At 44.5% G+C, this 10,000-nt stretch overlaps 2 protein-coding genes across 3 annotated transcripts in view; one reads left to right on the top strand and one right to left on the bottom strand.

The window, feature by feature from the left end:
- Positions 1-5,707: 5,707 nt before the first annotated feature.
- Positions 5,708-7,611, top strand: LOC311010663 (uncharacterized protein). Its single transcript, XM_084005250.1, has 4 exons — positions 5,708-6,051; positions 6,215-6,317; positions 6,411-6,682; positions 7,148-7,611. The coding sequence occupies exons 1-4, from the start codon at positions 5,946-5,948 to the stop codon at positions 7,180-7,182; spliced, it is 516 nt and encodes a 171-aa protein (XP_083861376.1). The 5' UTR covers positions 5,708-5,945; the 3' UTR covers positions 7,183-7,611.
- The window catches only part of LOC311010662 (centrosomal protein of 41 kDa-like), a 4,199-nt gene continuing 825 nt past the window's right edge, over positions 6,627-10,000 (bottom strand). The window contains exons 2-12 of one of the 2 annotated variants that reach the window (XM_084005248.1): positions 9,853-9,913; positions 9,710-9,757; positions 9,093-9,154; positions 8,714-8,783; positions 8,517-8,574; positions 8,272-8,438; positions 8,108-8,175; positions 7,900-8,014; positions 7,604-7,810; positions 7,083-7,222; positions 6,627-6,680 (exon numbers count right to left, since the gene is read on the bottom strand). In XM_084005248.1, coding sequence (XP_083861374.1) covers positions 7,095-7,222; positions 7,604-7,810; positions 7,900-8,014; positions 8,108-8,175; positions 8,272-8,438; positions 8,517-8,574; positions 8,714-8,783; positions 9,093-9,154; positions 9,710-9,757; positions 9,853-9,913 — 984 coding nt within the window. In that variant the 3' untranslated portion in view covers positions 6,627-6,680; positions 7,083-7,094. The remainder of the gene's footprint in view (positions 6,681-7,082; positions 7,223-7,603; positions 7,811-7,899; positions 8,015-8,107; positions 8,176-8,271; positions 8,439-8,516; positions 8,575-8,713; positions 8,784-9,092; positions 9,155-9,709; positions 9,758-9,852; positions 9,914-10,000) is intronic. The other variant, XM_084005249.1, reaches the window with a different exon arrangement.

Raw genomic sequence — 10,000 nt, 5'->3', positions numbered from 1 at the left:
TTATAAACATTATCTGTTCATTCAGTTTTCAGTACTTTTCCTCCTTGTGTCACCAGAGAGTCTATGCCATCGTTCACCGTTCTCTCTGCATTTTTTGCAGCCTCGCCCGGCTTTTCCAACGTGTTTTTGTTGCTGAGTTTCCGTCGGCCCACTTCAGTTACCGCAGATCCAGCAGCGGCCCCGATGGCTCCACCAATCACACCCCACAAAAACACACCGAGTACCAGACCCAGTAATGCGCCCGCTATGACGGCCTTGGGCACCTGTTTAGCAGTAGTCCCAATTTTCTCCCACAATGAGCTGTCCGCCACCATTTTGGCCCCTGCTTTGGCCCCAGAGCCCACCTTCCCCCACACCGGACTCTCCGCCACCTTCTTTGCACCGGCACCAATTCCAGCTCCAACTCGCGCAGCTCCGGTTTTGGCCCCGGATCCTACTTTTCCCCACATAGGACTCTGTGCCAAATTCTTTGCCCCGGCTCCGATCCCAGCTCCGACACGCATGGACCTGTCTGCCACCAGAATGGCCCCCGATTTGGCCCCTGAACCAACTTTTCCCCACACTGGACTAGCCGCTACAGACTTTGCTCCAGATCCCACCCATGTAGAACCATCCACCACCACCTTGGGGACTCTATCTCCTACTAGTTTGGACGCATGTCCAGCACTCGCTCCCACCTTATCTCCAACTACTTTGGACATATGTCCAGCACTCGCTCCCACCTTGCCCCATACAGAACTATCAGCCACCATCTTGTGGACATTTTGTGCTCTGCTGCCGACGTTCTCCCACACCGGACTACCTTTCACCTTCTTCGCTCTCTCACCGACCCACACAGAGCTGTCGGCCAACAGTTTGGGTAACATCTTTGCACCATACTCCATTTTCTCCATCACGGATTGGAGAAGTGAAGGCGACATGGTGGAGCGTGTAATAGGAGGAAGGCTCTCAATTTTCATTGTTCTTAAACTCATCTCCGCCTCATCCCTCGTTTTCTCAATCTCATCCTCCCTCACTTCCTCTTCTCCCTCGGCCACAGGCTGCATGTAGGGATAAAGTAACCGTCGTTCAGAGCTAAGCTCCAGTTCTCCCCTCTTTCTCTCCCTTGCTATCTCTACCTGCCTCTGCCTCACTCTGTCCTCCGCCTCCTGAAAAGCAGAATGGGAAAAAGCAAAATGATCGACAACTTAGGGGGGGGAATAAAACATGCGCGCGCAACTACGTTGCTATGCAACGCATAGTTGTTGACATGGAGAGTCTAGTCGGTGAGTTGTTGTATTCACCTGAATGTGAGGTCCTCCACTCTCTGCTCCTGGTCCTACTTGGCCTCTCTGGTCCCACTGGGTTCGAGACTCGACCCGACCGTTCGTGGGTCCACCAGAGCAGGTTAGCATTTAGCACGTTAGCCAAACTGCTGCTGTTAAAGCCACGCACATCATAGGCTCATCACTTAGAGTGGAGTTTTAATTAAGATGGATGCTTTTTTATTAACTTTGCAAATTACAACCTCACACAACATGATCCTTTATGTCACTGAGCTTGAATCGGCCCGTTACATGAAGCTCTGAAAGCAAACACTTAAGGTATCATTTCCGGTGTGTGTCACCTGTCTCGCTGGTCGTCCCTTGCCTGAATTTTCATGTCGATTACCGTATCAGACGATTAAAGTCATCATGCTCGACTGGGGTGCAAAGTTCCACGACACTGGGACTGTAGCGACCCACTGGAAACATCACTTCCTCTTACATGGAGAAAGGGCATCGCCGGGGTAACGGCGTTCAAGGCGTCCTCCCAATCTTCGACAGCGAGCATGAGCAACGTCTGGAGGCTCTTCCTACCAAATTTGACACCGGAGGAGGACATACCAGTGTAAAAACATGACATTTCATGTCGCCAATAGGTGGCGCTCTGATTGTGAGTCAATATTGCAGTGCAGACGTGTTCAGGGTGGGACTCTTGTTGAGTTATGGTATATTAACTGTTGCAGCTTAACGTTGCATTCGGATGAAAAGAGTCAGCGGGTTTTCTTCAGCCTTTCTTGGCATATTTATTTGCGAACTGTAGACACATCAGTCTCACGGTCATACAGCTTCGTCTCAAAACTACGGAAGATCAACTGGAACAAATGACGCTTTTGCGCCCTGCCTCTATAGCCTGCACATTAGCGCCTCCTTGTGGCATAAACATATACACAGTACAGAACACATAAGAACAATACAGCATCACATCACATACAACTGAGGACATAAACATATTTTAACACCCCCACTTGTACTCAGGTTGCTACACTCTTAAGCAAAAAGAAAATAAAGACAGAATGAATGTGGATCCCTGTCATACACACATCACTCCCCAAAAAGAGCACCTGCAAACCTCTCCAGTTTCAACTTATTTACAGGTTTGGTCATTACATCAGCAACCATGTTGTCAGTAGAACAATACATCAAAGTCACTCTTCCCTCATTCACAGTAGACCTGATGAAGTGGTATTTTATGTTGATATGTTTACACCTCCTTCTATTTACAGGGTTTTTGGCAAGAGCGATTGTTCCCTGATTGTCCTCATGTACTACAGTTTGTGTGTACCTGTAGTTATCTATGCCTCCCAATAACTGCTCTAGGTATAGACACTCCTGTATGGTGGATGCCAGTGCCATGTATTCTGCCTCGCATGTGGATAGCGCAACGGTAGGTTGCTTTCTAGTCTTCCACGAGACTAGGGAGCTGTTCTGACTAAGGCTCACACAGTAGCCTGTGGTACTGCGTCTGTCACTGGTATCAGCCGTCCAGTCGGCATCACTGTAGGCCTGTATACCTAGCTTCTCACTGTCGTCTCTCCTAAAACTTAACCCTTTCTCTGCAGTGCCTTTGAGGTATCTTAGTACGTGCTTCACAGTGACCCACTGCTCCTCTGTAGGCTCAGCAAAGTACTGTGATAACCTGCTCACTACAAAACTTAAATCTGGTCTGGTACAATAGTTAGGTATATTAGGCTTCCTACGGCCTCCCTGTACAGCCTGACGTCTTCCATCTTTACTGCATCTTCAGTATACTCTAGCTTTTGCTCACAGGGTGTCTCTCTGATCCTACAGTCTTGCATATTAAAACGCTGTAGTATCTTGTTAGTATACCTTTCCTGTGACATCTTTATACATCCATCTGACTGACTGAAATCGATTCCCAATCTTTCATTTTAAACTGTTCTGCAAGCATCTCTTTCACCTTTTTCAGTTTCTCTTCATTGCTTGCCGCAATAATCAAGTCATCGACCCATATGATTATGATCACCTTCCCTTCTTTTGATTCTTGGGCATAAACACAGTGGTCGGCTGGGTTTTGCGTGAACCCATTCTCAGTTAGACAATCATGCAAAACCCTATTCCAATTTCGCCCGGATTGTTTAAGACCATATAGTGATTTCTCTAGTTTGTAAACTATACCCTCTTTCTCTTGATAACCCTCTGGTGGATTGATGTAGATCTCATAGTCTATGGGAGCGTGCAAGTACGGCGTTTTCACGTCCATTTGGTGCAGGAGTAAATTCTCCTGTACCGCTTTCTGTAGCACTACCCTTACACTCGTCAGGTCTGCAGTGGGTTTAAACGTCTCCCCATAGTCTACTCCCATTTTCTGGCTGTAACCCTTGGCCACAAACCGTGCTTTGTATTTATCCTTTCCATCTACATCAGTCTTAACAGCGTAAACCCACCTACCCCCCACTGTTTTTTTGCCTATTGGCAACGCTGTCGGGATAAAGGTTTTGTTCTCGTTTAAAGACTGAATTTCCTCATCCATGGCTTTTGCCCATTCTTTTGAGTTAGCTGACCCCATTGCTTCCCCAAATGTCTGTGGGACGCCACACACCGCTCTGCAGCAGTAGTCTACCGTGATATGAACCCCATCACTATCACAGTCATCAGTTATGAAGTCACCTAAGTAACTCGGTGTTCTCCTTTCTCTAGCTGGATACCTTCTACTCTCGGGTTCATCACTCTGCTGTGTGTGATTATGGTCACTAGACCTAGGTACTGTACCTGGACTATCACTATGTGCACTTCTACTTCGTACACTTGGCTCTGGAGCATTTTCTGTACCCCTACTAACCCCTTGAGTGATCTCACTAGTCCTGGGTCTCACACTATCATCGCCATCGCTTGGATCTGGCTCACCTGTCTGTGTCTGTTTCTCCACAGCTGCCTTGCTCACAAACTTCACTAGCCTGTGTTTTTGTACTTTATTCGTATCTGGATGATACACCAAATACGCTGGGCTGTTCTTATCGTAACCTACAAAACGCCCCTGATCACATCTGGAATCAAGTTTTCCCTTGTCCTGTTTGTAGGTGTAGCATGCAGACCCAAACTTTTGCATTTTAGACACATTGGGCTTCTTGTTGGTCAGCAGCTCATAAGGAGTCTGCCCTGTACGCCTGTTATAACACCTGTTGCGTACCATTGCTGCCGTTTGAACTGCATATTGCCACAACTGCTTTGGCAGTGTACTTTCAACTATCATGCACCTACCCATCTCAAAAAGAGTACGCCAACCCCTCTCTGCAGTTCCGTTTTGGTGTGGGGAATACGGAGCTGACGTTTCATGTCTTACATGGTTTTTCCTGAGCAGTGCTTGGAAATCACCGCATGTGAACTCTGTTCCGTTGTCGGATCTACCCATTGAATCGCATTGATATCATCGTTATACTCTATAGAGTGGTGAAGTCCCGCCCCTCCATTTCCGGGACATGGGTCCTCAAAAGCAAAAAAATATCAATGCGATTCAATGGGTAGATACAAATTATTTTCTGGTCCCGTTTGAATTGTGCCATGGATTTCACATATGTTCTTTGTGATATTTAAAGAAAATTTTTCACGCAAAGAAGACGACAATTAAGCGCGAAGAGTTTTGATAAAGTTAGGTTTTGTGTGAGCCGCTTTGTGAACTACAGCTCCTCGCTGTTCTCGTCGCGAATGATATACGTCACCACCCGCCGAGTCCGAAGTCCGCCGAGATGGCTGTTTCTCTGCTCCACTTCACCGCTTTTTTCCAAGGGCAGAATAAAAGTATCGAAAGGGGGGAGAACCACTATAAGTCGGGTCATGTGGAGAGCCTCAACTTCGCCGATGGGGAGGGAAAAGGGCGATGACGTGACGTCACATACGCGACACAACATGTAGTCTTTATCATTGTGTTTTCTCAATGAATTTTAACTGAAGAATTGCACAATAAACGGTCAAACTCTTGACATGGAAAATTATAATTTAAGCCTATAAACAACATTTGTGTAATCCAAGGCATAACGACCGGGGGATCAGATAATAATTATTTTCCGTCCATTGAACACCATTCATTTTTTTCGCTCCGAAAGGACCCATGGCGCCGTTACTTCCTGCTTCCGCTTCGGCACTCTATACACTACGTTGCGTCTTCAATCGGCCAGTCGGATATTCAAGTTTTTCTGAGCGCCATTTACGCATCTCACGAGAGGCTTGTGGATATTTGGCTTTGGACTTTGGATTGGCTTTTGACACTTTGGACCTTGGACAACGAGAGGAGACCACATTGGGACAGCTAAATATATATATATACACACGTAAAAAATGTGTATATATATATATATATATATACACATTTTTTACGTTTGTGTTTACACTGCTGACAGGTATGTTTAAGAACATTTTTATATTATAGAGAATAGATGTAGAGTCCAGCTCTGTATGATTAGTGGTCTGAGATGACCTTTTAATGATATGATATATGACTTGATGTTATATGAATAAATTATTTATTTATTTTTGCAGTGGAGAAAATCATCAGAGGGAGGAGACTAGTGGACACTTTGAGTCTCAAAGGAATGGGTTTCTATTTGTTTGACTGCATTCAATACAAGTTTTCACTGTTATATTCCTGGTAACGTTTTTGGCCAGTGTGCCTTTTTTTCATTTAGGATGCCTCGATGGAAGAACCATCAGCTATCCGTTGCTGCCAAGCAGAGGATGGAGGATCGGTGTGACAGGCAGGAGCCTGTCATCTCTTTCTCCGGCAGACCCTCTGGTTTGTACTCAAACGTTTTTTATCATTAAGTGTTTAACTTTTTTAATTGTTAGGTGTATTCTCACTATATTTGTACACCTGACCTAGTGGAAAGAGCTTTGCTTATATAATTATTATAAATTATGAATGAAATTTCTGACTGTGATTTAGTCTTTTTAACTAGCCCATGGAACTGGTCATCGCCATGCCGTGAGGAAGTGGCCAACTTCTGCTCGCACCGGCGGGAGTCACAAGTTGGTCATCCCACCGAGTCTCCAGACAAAAAGGTATTGTTGTTTTGGAAGTCATTTGACAAATGATGTCTGATGTTGATCATAATCTTGTTTGCATGATAATAATTCTCCATTGTGTTGTTCCAGTTTGTTCTTCTTGTCAGGGACTCCCACCTTTGCAGCATCATGGATGGGTTCGTCACGATGCCTATCCTTTGGTGCCATGGCGACGCCGGGGGCTTGCGCCAGGGACCTGAGGATCGAGCTGGTGAGTGCTATTGTGCCACGTACACCAGATGTTGTCTGTGTTCTTGCCCCCAGCAACAACCTGACGGCCAGGAGGACAGTGGAGCAGGCAGGGGAGGACTCCCGTGAGGTCATCGCCAGTGCCTGGAGTCGGTGTCAAAGGTGTTCGTCCTGTATGTAATTGATTTTTGAATATTGCTGTAATATTGGTTACCTGTTACAGTTGAATAAAAATACTGAGAATGGGAAATTGTAGCTGTTCATGTTTCAATGTTAATTTACAATCTTTATGGGTAATTTCATTCGTTTTAAAACCTAAAATGTTTGTAATTAAACGTTAAAAACAACATAAAATAACTAAATATACATTTACAATATACAATTTTAAACCCAATATCTAGTTTTTCAACAGTTTTATGACATGTTTTGAAAGATGAATCACATTATTTTGAGTGTCATATACTGTTATATTACATCAAATATAAATGATTATACAACTTTCCATAAAATAATGTCATTAAAACCAATTAATAACCACACATTTCTGTAAATTTAACCATTTAGTTTATTTACCATGCAATTTATTTATTCGTATTTAAACAATGACGTAAACGGAAGCCTGCCACCGTCCTTTCTAGCAGCCAAGGAGCGACTGCGAGCGTTGGGTGCTTGAGGCCGGGACTTGCTGGTTGACCCGCGGCTGGACCGGCGTCCTGCAGGGAACAAATGCAAACACTGAAGGGCAGCAGAGTGACGGAACAGGCAACTTTTTCTGATGTATGGTCTTAGTTTTTTGAATAATGTTCTAATAATAGAACAATAATTAATTAATTCTAGTTTAAATTAGGCAAATCTTCCAAGGAATTTCCTCTGGACATCAAAGACTGCTTATAAAGTCACAAATAATAACTTTGTCAGAACTTTGGCTCTATTTTCCTCAAACTTAGTGCCGAGTTTTCCCAGGGAAACGCCTAAACAATGCTCTAATTACAGTTTCTCTACAATTGCTAAGCCACAATTTCTGAAACTAGTTTGTCAAAACTCTACGAACCAAAAACATTTACACAAAACGTCACTCTGACAGTGTGACTTACTGTTGGCGAGAATCTCCTCCAGCTGTCTCTGGATCTGGGCCACCTCGTCGGAGGTAAAGCGCCAGCGCTCCTCTGCTGCTTGCGGCGGCGGCTGCGGCGGTCGGGAGCTCTTCTTCACCTTCAGCTTTTTGGGAGAGGTCATGCATGAGGTCGGGATGGAGCCCGTCGTCAGCCCTTCTGGGAACATCTGAGCGATGACCTTGAGACCTGGCAGAGGACAGCAGAGTGGGACGATCGCTCTTCTCATACATGCAACCACACGCACAGATGTGAGCTCCACTCAGCTGCTACTTTACCTCCAGACAGCAGAAACAGATTCTCGAATCCCCGTTCACACATGATGTTGGCGGCCTGGATGGCTACAGTCTCATCCACGTCGTACACGATGACCATCTTCCCAGCTGCGTTTTTCTACGGATGGTGGGTTAAGTTCAGACAAGACGATGGTCAGTTGACTGCTTTTCAAAAGGGCTGGTCAGGTGTGTCGTTTGCATTGAAGGATACATATTTCAGCATGTCTTTGGTGAAGGGGTGCATTCTTCGAGTCACCATGGCAACGGGCCAACTGTGTGCTGTAGGGGAGAGAGAGAGAGAGAGAGAGAGAGAGAGAGAGAGGATTAAAACAAGAAATCCTTTTTCATAAGAGGTTTGGTGATAAAAAAACTTACCACCAATAATGTGGCAGCAGTCGTATTGGTCACGGTCCCGTGCGTCCAGCAGCAGGTAGGGGCAGTCGGGGTAGGGCCTTTCGCCGAGCTGGGGGCTGGACACCAACATGGTCTCCATCTCCTGATGCTTCCTGTTGAGGTTCAGCTCTCCCACTCCGTTAATAAGACTGTAAGTGTAAGTGAAAGAAGTTTGAAGCTGTAAATGTGAGCAGTAATGTTTCCCAGGGTGCAAAGCTGCACGGTACCTGTGCAGGGTTGACCTCTCAGCACGGCAAACGTCTTCGGCTCTTGCATCCTGGCGATCTGACAGAGGCGAGGGGAAATTAACCCACATCCACTGACAGCGACAGACAGTTTGAATCCAATTTTAAAATGTTAAGGGCCCATCTGGACATAAATAAAGTTTCCCAATGTTGGCTGAATGAGTAATTGTGTTAGTTACCTCCTGGGTCGTGTGATTCGCTGTCAGTCTCATTTTCATTCAGATCGGCTGCAGAGGTGACCTGAAGTATCTGAGAGGAAAAACAGGTTTAGGAATCTGAGACGTTTGCACCGGGAACACAAAGAGGAAACGCAAAGAGAATATTATCCTGCTGTCTGTAAATGAACGTAACTAACCGAGCTAAAAGAATTCAAAGCCGTCCAATCAAAACGATTCTAGCAAGTATTCCATCAACTATTAAACACTGTAAGGGGATCAGGGTTTCTCTTCCCGCCATCTCCAATACAGACATAACTGGACAATGGATTTTCCCAGGAATACGACACATGTATTGTGCAAGCCTTCACAGTATTGCAAGAAAATAAACATTGATGCTCACCATTTGTGCAAAGGTCGTCAACTTTAACCGTTTGAATATTTCATCGTTTCGGTAATTGAAATCTGAAAAAAAGGGGGACAGAAAGTTTGAGTAGGAAGGAGCCTGAAAGTCCTGATGATACTCAAAAAGTCAGACACCTGATGGGATCGCTGGGTTTGATTATTACTTAAAACAACTGTGTAATTACTTCAGCCGTCCCAGGGAGCCGTACTGAACACAGCTCACCTGGCTCCCAAGTCCTCCTCCTCACCCCCCTAGTGCTTCAGTTAACGCCAGCACTGCCGTTTTTGGGCAGACTGGAAAGTGTTTCTAAGGACTGTTAGGACCGTTAGGAAGACAATACTTATATCTATAACATTTGGGACTTGGAAATTACAGTTTAGTCATGTAAAAAAATAATAATTCTGGATTCAAGTTTTCTTTTTTTACTGAATTTAAAATATAAAACAAATGTGATGTTAGAGTGCATCAAATAAAGTGCATAGAGTAGAAATATTAACATTTTAAAATGACTTGCCAATGCTGATCCCTCTTCAAATGAGTCCTGTTGTTTTCAACCTTATACATAATATTGTTTAAAATAAAAATAGGGTCACAGAAATAAATGAGTTACTCACTTTTTTCATTGTAATCCTGTCTTTCCATATACTTAGTATAGCTACATCCTGTATTATAAATAAAGAATATAAGCAATAAGCATTTATACCTGTCATAGCAAATGACACCAGTTTGTTACATTGAAATACATATGCACAGATACCTGTGTCCAGCTTGGTTTTGACATGGTCATATTTTGGATTCCGGGGTATGCTCTTTGTGTACTAGAAGGAACAGACAACGAGGTTGTGTGTTAGCTGTGTGACCGGAAACAAACACTGGCTGTCAAATGTCTGACGGTAGTTCAGTTA

This window comes from Eutrigla gurnardus, assembly GCF_963514095.1.
Source record: "Eutrigla gurnardus genome assembly, chromosome: 3".
In the NCBI taxonomy this organism is placed as follows: Eukaryota; Metazoa; Chordata; class Actinopteri; order Perciformes; family Triglidae; genus Eutrigla; species Eutrigla gurnardus.
The sequence above is the reverse complement of the archived record's forward strand: the minus strand, read 5'-3'. Positions and strand labels throughout refer to the sequence as shown.